Source organism: Pleurodeles waltl, chromosome 4_2 (assembly GCF_031143425.1).
Source record: "Pleurodeles waltl isolate 20211129_DDA chromosome 4_2, aPleWal1.hap1.20221129, whole genome shotgun sequence".
Classification (NCBI taxonomy): Eukaryota; Metazoa; Chordata; class Amphibia; order Caudata; family Salamandridae; genus Pleurodeles; species Pleurodeles waltl.
This window is the reverse complement of record NC_090443.1, coordinates 796,504,213-796,525,174: the sequence shown is the minus strand read 5'-3', so window position 1 is coordinate 796,525,174 and position 20,962 is coordinate 796,504,213. Positions and strand designations below refer to the sequence as shown.

At 42.7% G+C, this 20,962-nt stretch overlaps 1 protein-coding gene across 1 annotated transcript in view; it reads left to right on the top strand.

Annotated features, from left to right (window-relative positions):
- The window catches only part of LRRC7 (leucine rich repeat containing 7), a 1,681,735-nt gene that overhangs the window by 1,367,151 nt on the left and 293,622 nt on the right, over window positions 1-20,962 (top strand). The window contains exons 16-17 of the mRNA XM_069232450.1: window positions 2,523-2,622; window positions 4,694-4,818. Of these exons, the coding sequence (XP_069088551.1) occupies window positions 2,523-2,622; window positions 4,694-4,818 (225 nt within the window). The remainder of the gene's footprint in view (window positions 1-2,522; window positions 2,623-4,693; window positions 4,819-20,962) is intronic.

The following is a 20,962-nucleotide window of genomic DNA, read 5'->3' as shown; positions in this document are numbered from 1 at the left end:
ATCCAAGCTGACAAATATACAGTCATTAGTCCATTCAATGTCTTCCAGTTGGCACAGTAGATCTCTAGTGTCCTGGATATAGGATGGAAGATTCCGAACCAAGTGTTGAAGAAAGGAGTCAATGTATTCGGAGATATGTTCTGTAGGAGAACCAATGCCTGAAATAATAGGCCTGCCTGGTGGAAAGCTGCCTGATTTGTGTACCTTGGGTAGGATGTAAATACAAGGTGCTCGAGGTGCTGCAACATGTAAATATCTGTATTCTAGGTCAGACAAGAGACACATATTCTTCCAATAGGTCAGTTTACTTTCTATTAGAGTGGAGATACCAGGGAGAGGGTTGGACTGAATAGCAGTGTATGCCTGTGTGTCATCCAGTTGTCTATTGATCTCCAAGATGTAGTCTGATCTGTTCATGACCACCACATTACCCCCTTTGTCAGCTTCCTTGATTACTAGATCTGTGCGTTTTGAGAGTTCCTGCAAGGCCATTATTTCTCTGTGAGTCAAGTTATTTTCGTGTTTGTGTGGTCGTGTTCTCAGTTTATCCTCAAGCTGAAAAAGTTTGGTGCTCACTGCTTTGTGAAAAACGTCAATGCAGTTATCTGGAGATAGAATTGGGACAAAGGTGGATTTTGGGTTTAAGTCCGCTATCCAGATCCAAATTGGATGGGATGTCAAGATGGACTAATAGTTCATCAAGACACACGGGAGACAAAGAGGGGTTGTCAAGTGAAAGAACTGTCTGTATGTCTTGTAGATCTTTGATGGATCTATTGCTAGTTGGTGTAGGAATGGACGAGTCATTGGTAGTCACTGTCTTGTTATGGAAGAACTTCTTTAGTTTAAGATTACGCACAAATTTAAAGAGGTCAATGTGTATATTGGTGTAATTGGGCGTAGAAGTAGGACAGAAGCCCAGACCTTTTTTCAGAACCTTTATTTCATATGTAGACAAACAAGAGCTCGATAGGTTAATAACTTGTACTGAGTCATCTGATGTGGTTGATGGATCATGATCTGGGTTGTTTATTAAGACTTCTGAGTTTTCGAGGTGGAACGTGTTGTTACACCTCCCCTTGTGTTTGTTGTTGTATTTATTCCCTCCCCTACGGGTGGGTTTCTGTTTAGACCTGTTCTGTTGAAATAATGCCGTATCCCTTTTCTGTATCGTCCTAGTTCCTCTAAAAAAGAGTTTGATTGGTGAGAAGCATTGGTGAGGGCTGTGTTGCCAGTGGATCTATTCAAAGGTGTGTCTGTACCGTTACTGGAGAGATTGGAAATGTCAGATAGACTGTCGGAAATGGAACCTGCCGGAGTAGTGTTCATGTTGGGCTTGTTGTTGGTGTCTCTATTCACCTGATCGAATTTGCGTGCAAAAGTGTATATTCTGCCACTACTGTAGTCATTCTCGTCCCTAATGAGCTTTCTCATCTTTTTGTCTTTCACATATAGTTGGTACCCATTGAGTATATCTCTCATAATGGCATAGTTTTTGTCAGTGGCCTCTGTGAGGTTTAGGTTCTTAATCTCCTCTTCCAAAGAGGCAATGTCCAAAAGTAACTTATTTCGTTTTCTGTCAGCATGTTTGATAAGAATGTTAATCATGCTGAATGAAGTGGAGGAGATGAGGTGTTCCCACTCCCCAAGTAGATCTGGGTCAAGGTCTTCAAATGAGGGGAATATTATGACCCGTAGACCCCTAGGAATTTGTTTGAGTTCCAAATAACGTTTAAGAGTTGTGATGTCCCACCAACGTGCCAACTCTTGTTTCCTTAATCTTTCTAGTTTGATAAATTTATGCTTGAGTCCCTCTTTGTGTGGTGTGGGGTTCGTTGTGTGTGCAGCTAGAGATTTCTTGGAGAATAGTTCGGCAGCTAAGATATCTCTGTTATCGTCAAAAGATGCCATGCCTGAAAATCTGGTAAGAAACAAGTTATAAGTGCATATACAAAGGTACAGTTAATATCAAGATTCACGGAGTGCAGCCTACCACCATTGGGCAGAGCCAAATCAAAATAAAGCGTACAAGGGTAGTGGCGGTGAAGGTGCCGCACCTCCGTAATGTAACAATTCGTATTCAGCAACAAAGTCAAGGAGTTAAGAAACTGGTGCCAAGATGGTCGAGTGCCCAACTACCCCGTGGGCACTGAAAGTTGTGTACCGAGATACACAATAATAAATAGTGCAAGATGACCAAGGCACACAGAGGTGCAAAGTCCAGCAAAGTTTGTAGGAAAAAGGGTATCCCTGGTAGTGTGAATCCAGAAGCGGGGAAATAAGCGCTGATTCCAAGTTGGTGTTGAACAGTGTCGTTTATTCACAGACAGAGTTTGTCGTAGGTAAGATTCGTCTTGCAGAAAAACAGCCAACATGTTTCCATTGTAGGCGAAGACGCGCTCAAAACAAAAAAATATATATATCGCACTCATTTTTATGGGGTTTAGTAACATGACTAAGCAGCTTATTTTTTTTAAATGTGTCAACTCTTATACAGAACATTTTGCATATTTCTTTTGCAGTCGAAAGCCCTCATACCTCTTCAAACTGAAGCTCATCCCGAAACAAAGCAGAGAGTGCTGACAAACTACATGTTTCCACAACAGCCCCGCTGCGATGAAGGTAGCCTGCCACTAACAACTGCAGAAAATGTCTGTATTCTAACAGCTAGGCCACCACACAGCTGGACCACATTATTATGTGTATAAATATAGCAAAGCATTGTGACATTCTAATACCTGCTTGTCATATTCGTGCTTGAAACTAAGGTATTTGAAATGAAAATGCATCATTGCCTCTTAAACAAGTGAATAATGTTAAGAGAGTTTATCTCTGCCCCACAATTAAGTGTTATTTGTGTGGAGTAGCTGAATGGTCAGTTTACTAGCATCTGAAAAAAGGTCTTAATTGACTGGTGCCCTATATAACAGCAGTCAAGGCCTCACTATTGAGATAACAATCAGTTATGTAATGCATGACTTCCTCCCAGATATCTCTCATCACAGCATGTGGAGTAGATGCCCACACTGGGTTGATCACGTTCTGGGGTCTCATGGGGGTATTGGTAGGTTGGGCGCAGCCTCATTGGCTAGAATTGCTATATAAAGGTGAAAAAACATGCTGTTTTCTATTTTTAGTGCAGGCAGTTGATTCGACCACTTCTGTCCACATTCCAAGTCTCTGTATCATTCCCACATATATCATCCATTGAGAAAAAAACAGAAACCAAAATATTAGTCTTGGTGCTGTTTGTGTCCTCTTAAGCCTTACAAAGCTCTTGCAGTTTTCAGCGTGGTCTGATATAGCAGCTTAATTAACATATTTTAACTTACTAGACCCAATGCTTTACTGCATGCAATATATCAAATTAGTATAAAGTTCAATAAAGCATTTAAATGTTTTTTTTAAATTTCCGTTCTACTTTATTTGTGCCTTCTCCTTTTTAAAGTAGGTCAGGTTGATTTTGTCGAGCTTCAATTTTATATTCATTGACAAAACTTTGCTAAAGAAACATTATGGTTTTCTACTTGGATCATAAAATAAACCTGCATTCTAAAAAAAAACTTACAAATTCCTCGAAAAACCTAAAGTTGAAGAAACAGTATGTGTAGGCTCCAGAATTTATAACATCACTGAAATTTGCCAGGTATGGGTAACTGCGTAGCTATAACCCACCTCCTAACCCAGTGTACTTCTCAAGAGCTTACCATGAGCTTCAACATTACATCAAAGATTATGGCGGTCATTCTGACCGCGGCGGTTGGCGGTTGGCGGTCGCCGCCCGCCAATCGGTTCCCGCCGAAAGACCGCGACGGCCATTCTGGCTTTCCCGCAGGGCCGGCGGGCGACCGCCAGAAGACCGCCGGCCGGCCCAGCGGGAAAGCCCCTACAACAATGAAGCCGGCTCGGAATGGAGCCGGCGGAGTTGCAGGGGTGCGACGGGTGCAGTGGCACCCGTCGCGATTTTCACTGTCTGCAAAGCAGACAGTGAAAATCTTTGTGGGGCCCTGTTAGGGGGCCCCTGCACTGCCCATGCCAGTGGCATGGGCATTGCAGGGGCCCCCAGGGGCTCCACGGCACCCGTTCCCGCCATCCTTGTTCTGGCGGTGGACACCACCAGAAACAGGCTGGCGGGAAGGCGCTCGGAATCCCCATGGCAGTGCTGCAAGCAGCGCCGCCATGGCGGATACCCTGGGACAGCGGGAAACCGGCGGGAAACCGCCGGCTCCCCTTTTCTGACCGCGGCTATACCGCTGCGGTCAGAATCGGCCAGGAAGCACCGCCAGCCTGTTGGCGGTGCTTCCGCCGCCCTCCGCCATGGCGGTCATGGACCGCCAGGGTCAGAATGACCCCCTATATGTCAAATGACATATTCAGGAACATCATATGTTTTCAAGGAGTTGAGTGTTTTACCTTGCACCATAGAGTGAGTGGATAGAGCAGCACTCCCACTTGTGCAGGAGCCCGTATCTTAGAATAGTGCCCTGCACCGGGCACATCACTTTGTACATGAGACATCCATGAAATATTTTTGTTGCTGCCAAGAAAAACCCGAGCAAGGTACTACTTTGTTAAGATTCGCTGTGCATGTTTTGTTTGGCTCTACATGATTGGTTAGCATGTGAACCGCAACAAAATGCAGTGTGTGTTAGAAAACATTCTGTCTAATAATATTTTTCAAATATAAATGCAGATTTTCAATCAGACAGTGACAGCTTTAACCCTCAGTTATGGGAGGAGCAGCGACAGCAACGAATGACTGTAGCCTTCGAATTTGAAGACAAAAAGGAAGAAGAAGAAGGTCCTGGTAAAGTGAAGGTAACCCTCTCTATGCATTTTATTATTGTTTTGTCCCTACAACTTTAGAATACAGGGCACTTAGTGCAGCTCCTAGAGTAACATGCATGCCTTTTTTGTATAGCAGTGCATGCCCTACCTCTGTGCACCCTGGAGAATCCATACATTAGTAAAAACAATGGGATGCTTCTTGCAAACAATATGTGCACACAGACTCTAACACATTTGCATATGTCCACAGACCAGTGTAGTTGTAAGTGCTATACTGTATTGTTGCCTCCTTTCCACATCTTTAATAGAGATAGCACAAAATAGGGTAGCTGAGTGACTGTTCTCAATAAAAGACACAAATGACACAATGAAAATAACTCTACACTCACTGGATAAACCACTGCTGGGTGGGGCCACATATACATATTTTGATGCTCTGATATACCATTCAGTATTTCAAGTCGCTAGTAAATCCCTTCTGGGCGTAGTCAGGGATACTTTCCAAGGAAAAGAGGAACTTCACACGTTACAAAGTATTTTACTAATGAACCAATGATGCACATACATTTTGTATATCCTCCTATTTCTCATTTTGCTTTTCTCAGGTTCTACCCTTAAGCCCCTCTGGTCCCCTGCTCTTCCAGTCACCCAGCCCGACAGGTGGTCATCATCTGTTAATCCACAGGACCCAAGGCTAGGTCTCTGCACATCTTTATCCTTTCTGACAGACTGACAGGCATCTCCATACTTAACCTTTCTTCCCAGAGTTTCTTGTGTGGGTGTCCAGGTGCAGGACTAAGAATCTAAAGGTAGTTTCCAAGTGCATCTTCTCTCTTTGCCCTGTTATGGCTTAGGGTCTAATTCCCTGTCCCTTGATGTTCATCCAACACCTATTCTTTCCTTGAATCCTTCTCTCCTACAGGAAATATATTTCTTCTACCACTTTAATCTACCACCAGCACTTTAACACTCTTGCTATCAGGAAACTTGAGGTTGATTTCAGAGAGCACATTCCCTGACTGACTGCTTCCAGTGCAAGTTGTGGGCCCCTCCTTATCTGCTCATAAGTGGTCTCTAATTGACATCTATCCTGGCTTTCTACAACCATTGCAAACCATGGACTGCTCCTCAGTTGCTGTTAGCTGGACCATAAAGAGCATATATCTAGGATTCTTGTAACCAGCGCACATAATGGGCTGCTCCTCTGCGGCTCGTAAGTGCACCCAGTAGGCATTTATCTGGTTGCCTGTAATCGGTGCATAGCTTGGTCAGTGCCACTACTAGTTGGGACCTATGGGCATTTAACCATATTTTAGGGCATTCTGTCATCCCTGATTTCTGCCTTTGCCATTTATCTTGGCTGTCTGTAATCAGTTCATGCCAGGGTTGACTCCCACTTTACTCCTTGGTGGGCTTTAGTAAGTGAAGTATGAAATCCACCTGTTCCTGACAACTCTTGATGACATGTGAATGTTATTTACAAGCTAGACATAAGGCTGTAGCCTCAACGTGTGCCTTCAGACATTTGTTTGCCTTGGTTTGTTGTTCTTTGTAGGACTGCTCATCTGATTTTTTACATTGGTACCATAGATACTTATAATGGGTGTATGAATGTGGATTCGCCTATACCACCTCGTTAGAACTTAAATATAATTTTCTCTATCATATTTTACCTAGTTATGCCTCTGTAGCCTTACTTTGTCACTCCTACAACAAACTAATTAGATAATCTACGATTGCTCCTGTATCCACGGCATGCCATGGGATTGTTCTTCAATCGCTCTTTGATGGACCCATTATATCATTTATGCAGGCTAACTGTAATCGTGCATGACCATGGGCTCCTCTTCTCTTGCTCCTATTTGGCCCTGTAGAGCTTGTACTCTGGTTGCACATAACCAATTTACTCCTGTGAGCTGGTCATATGTCTCTAAAAATGTGACTATGCATGTGTATTATTACTGATTCTCTTCTGTGCATGCATGTGGGTTACTCCTCATCACCTGTGGAATGATTTTTATACTGAGGTCACTTACTTTTGCTGACTGTAAAAAATGGAAACTTATGGACCCTTTCTCTACAGATTCCAGAGATATATTTTAAGCAAATACCAAGGAAGGGGCAGAAGCAAATATCAAAAACGAACTAGGTGACAGTGGACAGGGCATTCCCCCATCATCACGAGAAGCAGGGGTAGGGAGTTACAATAGAATCAACCCCAAACTGGATGAACCTTTCCACACCACTGCTAACGCGTCCCTCTATGATAATTTATTACACATCAGGACTCGTTTTAGGCCAATGAATCTTTTGACCCAGTTGAGAGGCACCTTAGGACGAGATAGCTAATCAATATGTCAATCAATACGTCAATAATGTCATCAATATTTATTACAACAATGCATTTCACCTTAGTCAAAGACATTAATCAACTCAAGACACCACCATGACCTTGCAGTCATGAATAACCACACCAGTTTAGCAGAATTTTATGAGGTTTTATTCCCTATTAAATACAATTCTATAAGCATGTGTGTTAATCTCAAAACCAAGAAACACAATAGCATAGTCACAATATGGCAACTCTGATAAGATTTCATTAAGGCAAGAACCACAAACATCAGAGCATAACATGGCGTGAACATAGATCAACTTTAGCAGAGTATCATTAATGCGTCAGTTCAACAAAGCATAAGTTCAGTCGTTTGTCTATTTGCGTCAGTTTAGTGAACCCCTGTCCTAATTTGATTAGCATGTTGGGCTTCATGCAAAACAATTTAGAACACCAATTTGGAAAACATCTAGCTATGGTCTCTGTCAAAAGTAAGCAGTTGGTACCTAGAAAGGAAAAGCAAACAGACAAATCACAATTTCATTGTCATAGTTACCCTCCAAGGTTTAGGTCAGCACTCAGGTTCGGTCTTCATCTTCAGGACATCAGTTGATTCGCCATCAGTCAAAACTCAGCTCTGGGGCAAAAAGGGCACTTCCCTCATAAGGAGGAAAAGTGTAAAATGGGCAATCTAAGGAAAAGGATGGTTTAAATAAAACCAATAGGTCACCAAACAGAGTGACAAAGTTTCTGGATCAAATCAGTAGCATCTCCCTAACCCACCTAGTCTAATTTACTTCCTGGTGACAGGGGTTTTTATCCCCTTTTCATTGTACATTCCCCTGAAATCTAATTGGCTAAGGGGTTGCACCTCACTATCTCTACCCAATTAACTTTGAATTAGCTCATCAAATTTGTCACCCCACAACAGTTCACAGACATTTTATTGGTCCATATGATTGACGTCTCCAGAGGTAGCACGTCCGGTATGATTTCATCCTTCTGTAATTCTTTGCACATCTTTTGATCAGTAGCTCCATTGTCTGTACCGGTTTGAGCGACCTTGTACATTATACTAATCTACACTGTTGCATTTTGACTAAAACATTTCTACAAGCAATATGAATTTCATGAGAACGGATCCACATTCAGCTTCTGGTTTGAAGAAAACAAGAGGCCATGTCCTTTTGCGAGTCAGCACACTGCACGTTTAGAAAAACACATTTAATATGAGAGCCAGGCAGCTAAGCTTCGGCTCATGCTAACTTAAGGACTACAAGATTTATTTAGCAAACTTTAATAACATAATCATTAATAATTAGTATAAAACCATTCTTTAATACAGAAATTCATAAGCATTAGTAATTTTCGTTAGTCCCGTATACATTGGCGGCCACTCCCCGTGGTCACTTTCAAGTGCACGTTTTAGCAAAATATACTAGTACAGTTTTTATGCAGCCTTATCACACATTAGTTCATAAACATTTCATGTTAATGTAGATTATATGAACTACACTCTCTCACCACCAATGCGGTTATCGAGAACATAATCCTTTACCAGTGATTGGGGTTTGTTCCCACTAATCTTCATGATCCCTTTGACACTCTCAACACCAGGGTCAGCTGTTGGTGCCAGCACCATTAGTTAGCTCCTCCTCCATGACTGGCTCGCTCGTCTCCTCTTCTTCCAGGCAAGACTGTTCAGGCATTCCAGGACATGAAATACAACTCTTCCTCCAGATCTGCCTCCAGGTGGTGTCTTGTCTCCTCAGGGAATCTGGCTGTCGGCAGATACCAGCTCTGTTTGTGCTGCAGTCCTGTGGGCACACTATGGAGCACCCCCTCCATAGTCAGACATAACTATAACCGGAACAAAAAGTGGATCAACAGCTCCACTGTTATGCAGGAATGGCTAATAGGGGATCTGTATTTTCCATATGCCCTTACAGGACAGTTTGATTTTGTTCCTCTTTCATGTGTCCTTCTCAGGCTGTATTCTAGACACACCCATTGTCTAAAGTGATGTCCCTGACTGAAGGATTGCCTGTAGGCTGCAGCACCCACAACAGAGTGAGGCAAAAGAGGTGTGAACAGTCTGCACCTGCCTATAAACAGCCACATCTATCATTGACCAGAAAGAGATACAAAAGGGTCCAAAGGGCCCTTCAGACTCTGATAACAGGAACCACAGTCCACCCTACTATCCACTAAATGGCAGTTTCTGGAAGGATAATAAACAGCCTGCTGCATCAGAGGGGCCTAATTACATTTCTTAAGGAAAGCTTGTCTCTTCTTTCCCCACTTCATTGTCAAGGTTCCTCCCTTCTGTCTCAGGAACAACCGCAGTATATTTCCACTCTGAGAAAATAACTTCACCTCCATCTTGTGTACATAAACAGACCAGGGTGCTTGCCTGTGCCACTCAGGTTCTCTCAGACAATCCTTCAGAGTGTAACATGCTTATCACACGCAACAGGCTTACATCCACTTGCTAAGGATCTTGTTGCTAGAATCTGGGTTCAGCTGTAGTTATGGAAATGTATGTGAATGGGCAAGTAGGGCTCCATTCTTGTGACAGATAAATAGGTCTGGTCACACCATAATTTCTTAAAACCCAATATACTGCCTCCACTATGCTACAAATGTGTACCGGAAACAGTAGTCCTCTTCCAATATGGAAGGATACAGTGGGTGCACCCCTTCAGGGCCAGGACAGGCCCAGGAGAGGGAGTTTGTCAAAGGCCAGGCCTAGACATTCAAGGATGTGCTAGATTAGCTTGAGTTGGGGCCAAAATCCAAAAACTAGAATATCAGATACTCAACGTAGGGCACACTACAAGAGAAAAGCTGTACACCAAACAAGAGACATTTGTGTCTCAACACTCCACTTACGGGAGGCTTGTTGTAACAGGACTGTCATTAAACAAACAGCAGATATACTGAGCTCAGGAGCACTGCAGAGACAGTAAGTAAATCCATCTAAATTCATCCATAGAGCTGAAATTGATTAGTAAATAAAAAATAGGAGGCTCTATTGGAAACTATTCTGAAACCCAAAAACAACAGACTAACCCGTGTGACTACTTTTACCACTCTCTCTAACAGATTCAGAAGCAAAGATCACAAAATACACTCTGAAGTTCAACAAAACCACAGATAGAATTGGTTAGTCTACCACACCATAGATGCATAAGACTTCATCTAAAATTATTGTCCATACATTCATCAGAAATTAGAATCCATGCATTCATGATTCCAAACTTCACACACAAGGCTGCAATAGATTAGCAGGTGTTGCCTTGGTCCCCCCACTTTTGATCTCTTTCTAGGCATTGCAACCTCAATATTGTTACAGGACCCGTGCGGGTTGGGTATTTAGCTTTGACTTCTCACAAGGGAATCCTCTGCTGGTCTTTCACACTTCAGTCACGCTTCACAGAGCTGTCAAGCTGACCGCGTCACACCCCTTGGATTCTCAATGCTAAGCGTTGAGAACCTGATGATGTGGTTTATATAGCAGTTCAGCCAAAATGGCTGAAGAGATTTTCCAAGTCTTGTGGGTAATGTAAATCTCGCAAGACTTCAGCAAATTAATTTTTGCTTGGTTAAATCTTGGCTGCTGAAATTGTTGCATCCGCCAGGGTCCAGGGTCCAATGGTGACAGATTTTTTATAATAGTCAAATACTAAAACTGTAGATCTGCACTGTTAGACATGGGGTACTTGGTTGACAGTCAGGTTGACATTCAGGTTACCCCCTGTTCAAGCAGCACTCTAGTCAGGGTAAAAGAGAATCACCCTCAGCTAACCCCTGCTTACCCCCTTGGTAGTTTGGCAGAGCAGTAGGCTTAGCTACAGAGTGCTAGGTGTAAAGTATTTGTACCAACACACACAGTAACTTAATGAAAACACTACAAAAGGACACAACACCAGTTTAGAAAAATAGGAAATATGTATCTAAACAAAAAAAGACCAAAACAACAAAAATCCGACATACACAAGTCAAGTTATGAATTTTTAAAGATGAAATTCAAAAATAGCGCTTACAAACAAAAAATGCTTGGATCAGGTGTTAACACAGAATTGTGACGCAGTTGTTCCCAACAAGCCGACACCATCGGTGCCAGAGATGGAGTCGCGTAGACCCCCAAGTACAGTACCTTTGGTGAAGAGTGAAAACAAGTCAATGCGCGAAGTCGGGGATCGCGGCGTCTGTGCGAAACGTTGAATCCGCACACTTCGAGGGGCGTCGGTCATGACGTGGTGCGGTGGCTTCTACAGAGTCACGGACTTCAGCGGGGCTGCAGCGGCGTCGGGCCTGCGAAGATCGTCGCGTTCCAGCGAAGATCACAGAGTCGGTTGCAGGCGGCATCACCGGATTCTGCAGCAGCGGCGGTCGTACGAAGTGTTCCAAAGTCGATTTCCACCAGCTTTCCTTTCAAGGGCGCAGGGACTGGATAGGGCACCACTTGTCCGAGAAGGAGTCTCTCCAGAGACTCAAGGTGCTGGCAGAGAGAAGTCTTTGCTGTCCTGAGACTTCAAACAACAGGAGGCAAGCTCTAAATCAAGCCCTTGAAGATTTATTCACAAGATGGAAGGCACACAAAGTCCAGTCTTTGCCCTCTTACTCTGGCAGAAGCAGCAACTGCAGGATAGCTCCACAAAGCACAGTCACAGGCATGGCAGCACTTCTCCTCAGCTCTTCAGCTCTTCTCCAGAAAGAGGTTCCTCTTGTTTCCAGAAGTGTTCTAAAGTCTGTGGTTTTGGGTGCCCTTCTTATACCCAATTTCTCCTTTGAAGTAGGCCTACTTCAAAGTAAAGTCTCTTTTGAATGTGAAATCCTGCCTTGCCCAGGCCAGGCCCCAGACACTCACCAGGGGGTCGGAGATGGCATTGTGTGAGTACAGACACAGCCCTTTCAGGTGTAAGTGACCACTCCTCCCCCCTACCACAGATGGCTCATCAGGAAATGCAGACTACACCCCGGCTCCTTTTGTGTCACTGTCTATTGTGAGGTGCAACCAGCCCATCTGTCAAACTGGCCCAGACAGGGAATCAACAAACAGGCAGAGTCACAGAAATGGTATAAGCAAGAAAATGCTCACTTTCTAAAAGTGGCATTTTCGAACACACAATCTTAAAATCAACTTTACTAAAAGGTGTATTTTTAAATTGTGAGCTCAGAGACCTCAAACTCCACATGTCCATCTGCTCCCAAAGGGAATCTACACTTTAGTCAGATTTAAAGGTAGCCCCCATGTTAACCTATGAGAGGGACAGGCCTTGCAACAGTGAAAAACAAATTTAGCAATATTTCACTGTCAGGACATATAAACCACATTTCTATATGTCCTACCTTAACCATACACTGCACCCTGTCCTTGGAGCTACCTAGGACCTACCTTAGGGTTGCCTTACATGTAAGAAAAGGGAAGGTTTGGGCCTGGCAAGTGGGTACACTTGCCAAGTCGAGTTTACAGTTAAAACTGCACACAAACACTGCAGTGGCAGGTCTGAAACATGATTACAGAACTACTTATGTGGATGGCACAACCACTGCTGCAGGCCCACTAGTAGCATTTGATTTACAGGCCCTGGCACCTCTAGTGCACTTTACTAGGGACTTACTAGTAAATCAAATATGCCAATCATGGATAAACCAATTACATACAATTTACACAGAGAGCATGTGCACTTTAGCACTGGTTAGCAGTGGTAAAGTGCTCAGAGTTCAAAAGCCAACAGCAACAGGTCAGAAAAAATAGGAGGCAGGAGGCAAAAAGATTGGGGATGACCCTGCATAAGCAAAAAAGTCCAAAATGCATTTAACATGATTTATGAAGGACACAGTTGGATCCCCTCTCAGCCTTATAACTGTGAAATGATTTTATTTGTGACAGATTCTTAAGGGTTACTCTACATGGCACACATGGTTCATTTAGAATAAACCTCTTGTGGCTAGTGTGTGATTGACAGGAACATGCTGGCACTTTTTGAGAAATTTTTAGGGTTCCCAGCTATCACCAGGTTATGTCATAGATGATTTAATGTTGTTTTGGGTTGATGTAATAAAAACTTATGAATACCATCCACTACACAATGTTACTATTCATCTCCATTTGTTGGATCAAGTTCAAAAAAGGCCTCCTAAGCAATCATATGTGGCCATATTAGCAGGAGCTTGAAGTGGGCACTGATCTGCTTCTAGGAGTGGACTCAATGATGAAGCATGCCTCACACTGTGGTGAGAGTACAGTGTCTTCAAAGATAAATCTTTTTTACTCTTGGAAGAGGTCCCTGGATGACTATTTCCACATCACAGTCCTGTCTATCAGGCGAAGTGGTGACAAAGTCAATCCATCTTACAAGACTATAGTGTTCTACGTATAAATACTGGATATTTGTGAGGATGCACCCAATGCCATCTTTTATCCTTTCGTTGCCCCCGGTCATTTTCACTGTACATAGGGTATACCTGGGGAATGCTCACCTGTTGCACAAGGAAGACTACTTAAGGTGGATGCTTGACTTGCTGTATCTACAATATGCTGTGGGCTTCTCCTCTATCACTCCTGGTTCGAACTCATAGAGGCATGTTAGGCAGAAAGTGAATGGGTTTATCTCACTCCTTTTACTGCCATTGCAACTAAGGCAAAAGACAAAATAAGTACAACACTCTGGTCACTCACGCACAACACCAAAACACTTACCACGTAGGCCACACTGTGTTTCAGAACTTGTTTAAGTAAGTACTTCCCTCAGTGTAGCATGTTGCATGTCAGCTAACGTACTTCAGTGTTTTGCAAGAGTATTCAAACGCGATATAAAAGCATTTAAATACAATACTAAACAAAATACACTTTCGTTTTCTCCTTCATCAAACCTATGAAAATGTATAATCTAACATTGAAAATAGCTTAATTAATACATCTGCTTAAAAATACCTTTATTTAGTTATTTTTTCTATACCTAAGACATAATCCAAGCAGATTTTTGAGCACTTTATTTAAAGTATATTATAGAAACAGAGAAAACTATGTACATGTATGATGATATTGGCAAAAGACAAGCATGTTAGTGGTAGAGGGCAAATGTAAGTCCTATATCCAGCTTTAAGAATATAGAGGTTCTGATAGTGAGTTAATAGTTGGGCTTAAGAGTAGTTGGTGTAGTAAACAATTAAGGTGGATAGCTGTGATATGTATTTAGAGAGTGTACAGCTGCCCGTCAGCTGGTAGTTAGTACTTTCAACAGTAGGTGGTTCATAAGTGGCTTTTTTGAAGTATAAAAATGGGTCTTGTCTTGTACTTAATGGGATATCATTCTAGATCTTTAAAGCAAAACCTGAAAACGAATGGGTTAGAGTGGAGATAATGTTGCAACAGCTTTGTTTGATTTGGGGATTGTGCTCCTGAGGTACCTGATCATATTTGTTTGCATGGCTTTGAATATTATCCAGGCAGACTTAAAAGTAGAGCAGGTTTGAAGTGAGAGTAATTTGAGTTTCATAGGTGTTGATATCATATGTTTAACGAGGAATGTAGTACAGCATTCAGAGAGGCTATCCAGAAAGCAGGGAAGAAAGGGAGGACTTAAATGTCATATTTCAGGCTCAACATCACCAGTATCTGTGTAACATGTTTAAGATCTTCCTTAAAAATGAGTTGCTTAATGGATTTAATGAGTCTTAATTGCTTTTAGGGCACATTTGATCAAATATTTTATATGGGTAGCCGGGTTTAGTTTGTTACTTAGGCCTAAAGATTTGGCATTTGTTATTAATTCAGATAAATGACTTGCTTTTTTGAGTTCTGAAAAACAACTTTATGCGGTGGGTGTTCTTTTGATCATCGGAGTTTGTCATGATGAATTAAGTTTCATTCAGATGCAGTTTCACATTTCGAGATGATTAGTTTTGCAATTTGGGATGGAAGTCCTTAGTTTTTCATTTAAGTGTTCTGAATAATGCTCATGCAAATCTGCGTGTTGTCCACATTCTGCCAGTAAGACAAACCCCAGAGTATCTACGAATGTCCCAAGACGTTCATGGTATAAGTTAGATAGGATAGGGTTCAGTACTTATGCAACATTGATTCTTCTGGGACACCAAAAGGTATTTTCACAATGCACATCTTAGTGATTTATTTTCGAAATCTGGTAGACAAGGTAGGTGTGAACTGAAGAACTTAAGAACCATTTCAACAAAACAGAATTGTAGGAAGAGAATGTTCAACAATAACACAAGGTCAACTATACTTTAAACATGGCAGAGAACTCGAACAGGATAAGTTGTATTCTTGTGTAGCATTTGGTAGGCATCAGCTGTAATATCGGGTGCAGTTGTTTCAGAGCTGTATCCCAGGAACACATGACTAGTAGCTGTTTAGCAGACTATGGGGGTGATTCTGACCCCGGCGGTACAAGACCGCCGGGGCCAGGGTCGGCGGGAGCACCGCCGACAGGCCGGCGGTGCCCCGCAGGGCATTCTGACCGCGGCGGTTCGGCCGCGGTCAGAAGAGGCAAACCGGCGGTCTCCCGCCGGTTTACCGCTGCCCTTAGAATCCCCCATGGCGGCGCAGCTTGCTGCGCCGCCATGGGGGATTCTGACACCCCCTACCGACATCCTGTTCCTGGCGGTTCGCCCGCCAGGAACAGGATGGCGGTAGGGGGTGCCGCGGGGCCCCTGGGGGCCCCTGCCGTGCCCATGCCAATGGCATGGGCACGGCAGGGGCCCCCGTAAGAGAGCCCCGCAAAGTATTTCAGTGTCTGCTAAGCAGACACTGAAATACGCGACGGGTGCAACTGCACCCGTCGCACCCCTGCAACTCCGCCGGCTCAATTCTGAGCCGGCGTCCTCGTTGCAGGGGCATTTCCTCTGGGCCGGCGGGCGCTCTTTTGGAGAGCGCCCGCCGGCCCAGAGGAAATGTCTAAATGGCCGCCGCGGTCTTTTGACCGCGGTGCAGTCATTCAGCGGCGGTACCTTGGCGGACGGCCTCCACCGTCCGCCAGGGTCATAATCAGGCCCTATATTCATTCACAGACGTGTTTAGGGCCTTTGCCACACTACACTCTTCTCCAAGATGTTCACTAAAAAGCACACCAGTGAAGCAGTGATAGTTTTCAATGCAGTTAGGGCCAGCTTTGGGGTTCTTGAGTATTGGATTGATGATTCCCTAATTAGAGAAGTGTGAACAGTGCCTTGGTAAATGAATGCATTTATGATAGAGGTGATTGCAAATTTGTATAGGGTAAGGGAATCTGGGCAAAAAGTATTGTTCAGATTTATATCAGTTAGGAAGAAGGTATCTGATTGCAATACGGTGTTTACTTGGCCTTGTCGTGAAATACTTTGGCTAAATCATGACAGTGATTGTCAAGCGGTTGTTATGCAGGTAGGAGGTCAATGGCTCTAATCCTGGCGGCCTTTGAGCCATCAAAGTTCAATAAAATTAGTGAAATGCTTAATATTCCTGTGCTGTAAATTACAACAGTATGAAGCTTCAGCATGTTGTAAACAGTCAAGCAGCACATACACACGGTATAGTAAGAGAGAAAGCATTATTGATGGTCAAATAAACTGCCTTATAAAGTTTAACTAATGTAAGTTTAAATATGCAGCTGCCTGTAAAAGAGGGCTGTTAAATTACCTGTAAAAAAGAGCAGGGCTGTGAGAGGAGTGTTCTGCTGCTCAGGTTCCCCTCAATGCGTCCAGCTGTGGCAGCACCATCTCCATTAGCCTTCCCATCGTAAGATGGCGGCTGCAGCTTCTGTGCACCAACCCATGGAGTCAGGATGCTAGAATGGGAAGGAATGGCCGATGCAGCAACTGCTGTGAAATTATCTCCTTGTGCCATTGAAGCAAAAGGCTTGGTCGTGGTATTGTTTTGTACAACTAGGAGATTACGGTGGTACCAGTGAACCACACAGTGGCACCGACATATTGTTTGGAGGGCAGCAGTTTCCGGCATCACCTTTGTGACGAAAACTTTATTTTATTGATGCAACAGAGAGGTGTCAATAAACACTATAAATCCCAGCCAACCCTTTATACAATTTTAATTTTTAAAGGCCCTGGTTACCTTTCTAACCGGGAAGTATATTCCAAAACTCCCTTACGAACTCAAGGAGAAGGCAGACCTTCGGGATATCACTGTAACAAGGGGCCCGATGATGAGGCGTGCCACCTTGGTTGTCGAGGACCTTTGTCTTTTTCAGGAATACTCACAGGAGATGCACTACCGTCTAAGTACTTTTGCCTTAGTTTTAGGGTTGCACAAGTGATACCTCGTTCTAGTGTCGGATACTTCTTTGGTTTACTATTTATGCTTCGGATGGTGCATCCTGGCACTCGACGTGTCATTTCCTCTCTCGCCTTATTTGTGTGTATAGGTTTTCAAAAGACAAATCTGTTCATCTAACAAAAGGAGACATGTGCAAACAGCTAGCACACATAATGCTGAAAATCTCTGCCCAGATCTACATAAGTACAGATTTGCATTGATTTACAGTTCCGAGACATCTTATATGGATGCATACTAATTCTACATGCTGTTTGCGAGAGCTGAAAGATAGACATTATTAATGGAAAAACCTTGATTTATTATTCCAAATTCATTCGTGGCGTACACATGCAGTGAAGAAGCATTTATGTCAAGTACGCTATTTGAAATAGCCACAGCAATAATTATGCTCGCCTGTGTTCCCAAATCTGACACGCTGGTATTTAAATAGCAAGGAAAGTTCTGCAGTTGCTACAGTAACAGTTCTCCTGGAGTGGAATGCAGAATTAGTTTTATCGCCTTTGCAATGGAACACTGCAGTAGGCATTAAAGCCTTCTATTGTGAGCTCTCGGAATCCCATTTTCACAAGCTACAATAGCAAACATCCATTAATTTATTCGTTAACTAACCGATGTATGTAGGCAGGAACTATTCTTTTTCTGGCCAGTAATTAAATGTGTGTTTTTGTTTCTTGAGGTAGCCCTTTGCTCCCATAAGTACGCTGTCCTTGATACAGAATTTAACACAATAACATTCAAGTTGATAGATCCATTTAATATTCGATGGTGTGGGAGCCACTGAACACGTACAATATAACTATTTTCATAATTATTATTTTGTCCTCATTCACCAGAGAATAGCTTCTCCAACTACAAAGGTATGGAAGGAACTGGCACTCTAGCCCCTGCCCGAAACCACTCTGTATCTCACCCCAGAAGCGAGGCTCTCCTGCCCTCTAAGGGGAGGGACGGAAGGTCTTTGGAGCCAATTGTGGTATAATCGTCTGACTTGATATCCCATCCAAGCATCGAAACGTTCCCAAAGTTGTCCGCCCCTCTCCCTCAGTGTCCACAAGTCTTCTTAGCTAAGATCCAATAAAAATCTATTCTGTTGGGGCAATCGGCTAAGTCCAATATTTACAAATCAAAGTTATTGCAAAGAGAATCAGAAAGAATAAGAGGCGTTGATCCACATCACTTAAATAAATATCTTGCTCTTCCCTTCCTGCACAAAAAACAATCCATACAGGTGTTTCTCCTTTCTATGTGTGCTGCAGAATGCAGCACACATAGAAAGAGGAAAAACAAAGAGAAATTAAGATATTTCTCTTTGTTGCGCCTGCCCTGAGGAGGTCTATGGTTTTGTCGCATCCCCAAGTTTACACGCTCTCATGACTCAAGGGACCTGTCAAAATCCATGGGTGTTGCATGGGAAAACCCACTGCAATGCCCATGGAACGCCTCCCTGGAGTAAGGCAATGGCGTGACTTTTGCTGCCTTGCCTTACCCAGTATCTATGAGTTCATTCAAAGATACGCAAAGTGGCTTTGCATGACGTTATAGATATGATTGTGTATACTGCACCACTGTAGCTTCATAAAAAGTGACGCTCCAGTGGTACACTGGGCTCTTAAATATGCCCCCAAGATTCTAATTGTTGGTACCCAAACTGTGAGAATTTCCAACAAGTTAGTTGACACAACTCCTCCCAGAAAATGAGTTAACCTAACTCAGTTGAATGCCCCTCCTATACCATCCCACTCTTAAACAGCGGTTCTCTCAAGTATTACCCCAGGAACTCTTGGATACCAGGGGAATCCCAAATTGAAGTCCACAGCCTGTCATATGGGATCCCCAAGACCGTCTGCTTTTATCTGGATTGCCCAACTATAGTTCATAATATCTGGCTAATCCAGTCCACCTTTCAGCTTTTTCTTCCTAAGGTTCGTCTATAACAGTCTAATTCCTTTCAAATTCCAGAGAAAACTGTTAATTCTGGTTTGGAGCTACGCCAAATCAGATTTACTGAAACCCAACGGCCTATTGTAAAAAATAAAAGTGATTATAGAGATGATTTTACTAAATTATGTCTTCCAGTAAAGGTTAGTGGGAGATTTTCTCATGTTCCCAGGCAATTTCCTTTCTAGCCTTTTGCATATTACTGACAGGTATGTCTTCTACCCTGTGTGTGATATTTATAACCACATACCTGATTTCCTGTTTATCCTGATATGTACACACTTTGTTTTCCATATTGTTAATTCTGATTTATCTTTGTTCACCTAGTACCTGGAAATATTACCGAATTCCTTTGTAACCTGGTTAATCTTCACTAACGAGTATTCAAAGTCAGCAGTATATTTTACTAGGTGGTCCACATAGATCACAATCTTATTGCATAATAGGCCATGCTTAGAAGAAGTAATATCGTCCTTCTGTCATAGAGTTTGAACTAATGGCTCAATATGCAAAATAAAGAGCAGGGAGGATACCAGATAATGAGCTACCTTGTTGTGTCCTTCTCTCGCACTGAGAGAAACTCCAATTGTCATAGTCTAGCTAAGGTGGATTAGTACGAAGCTTTACTGGTTTTAGCAAATTCTTTTTGTAATCCCAAATTGGTGTAAAATCCTCAACAGATAAGTCCAGTTGACCCTGTTAAAAGCATTAGACGCATCTAAAGTGATGATAGCTGTGGATTTTCTATATACCTCTCCTGTGTCTACAGTACCAATTACGTGGCTGCTGCAATCTTGCATTCATCTCTGGATCAACACCCCCATCAACCCACTCAACCTCTTTTATAAAATACTTCTAAATATTTTATAATCACAATTTAGTATGGAATTAGCCCTATAAAACCAATATTGCATAGGATCTTTCCCCAGTTTCAAAATGTGCATGATAGTGGTCATAATCCAGGAAAAGGGAATAATGTAGATTTTTCTAGTAAGTTTACGAAGGAAAGTCTTAATTTTATTAAAGACACTGAGGCGAGTATTATGCATTTCTTTTCTTATTTTATTAAACAGCAGCTGCAGCCAAGAACTACAATTCCCATGAGGCAATGAACAGATGGCCAATGGGAAGCAAACTGTAGTCAGAGTAACCCACCAATCACCAACAACGAAGCTGTATAATACATATCCTGACTGAGAACAGCCCTCTTTTCTAGTCCGAGCTTAATAAGTAAACAGTGGAATAATAGAACAACAAATACATAACGCCATGAACACCGACAAAAGTTCTTCAAAAACAACTAACAGTTCCGATATGGAATGTGGAAGGTCTTGGATCCTGGAATCTTGAAAGTTGGAAACGGACGCCGTAGAAGGAGTGGCACCAGAGACGAGGTGTAGAGCGTTGAGATCCTTAAGAGGAAGATTGTGGAGTCACTGAAGAAGTCGCTGGGAGTGAACAAAAAATAATAAGCATTAGAATTTGTAGAGGCGGGATAATCGCCTCCATGTCTTTAATAAAATTAAGACTTTCCTTCGTCAACTTACTAGGAAAATCTACATTTTATGACAAGATCCGAGGCTTCTATTATGCTATTTCAAAGC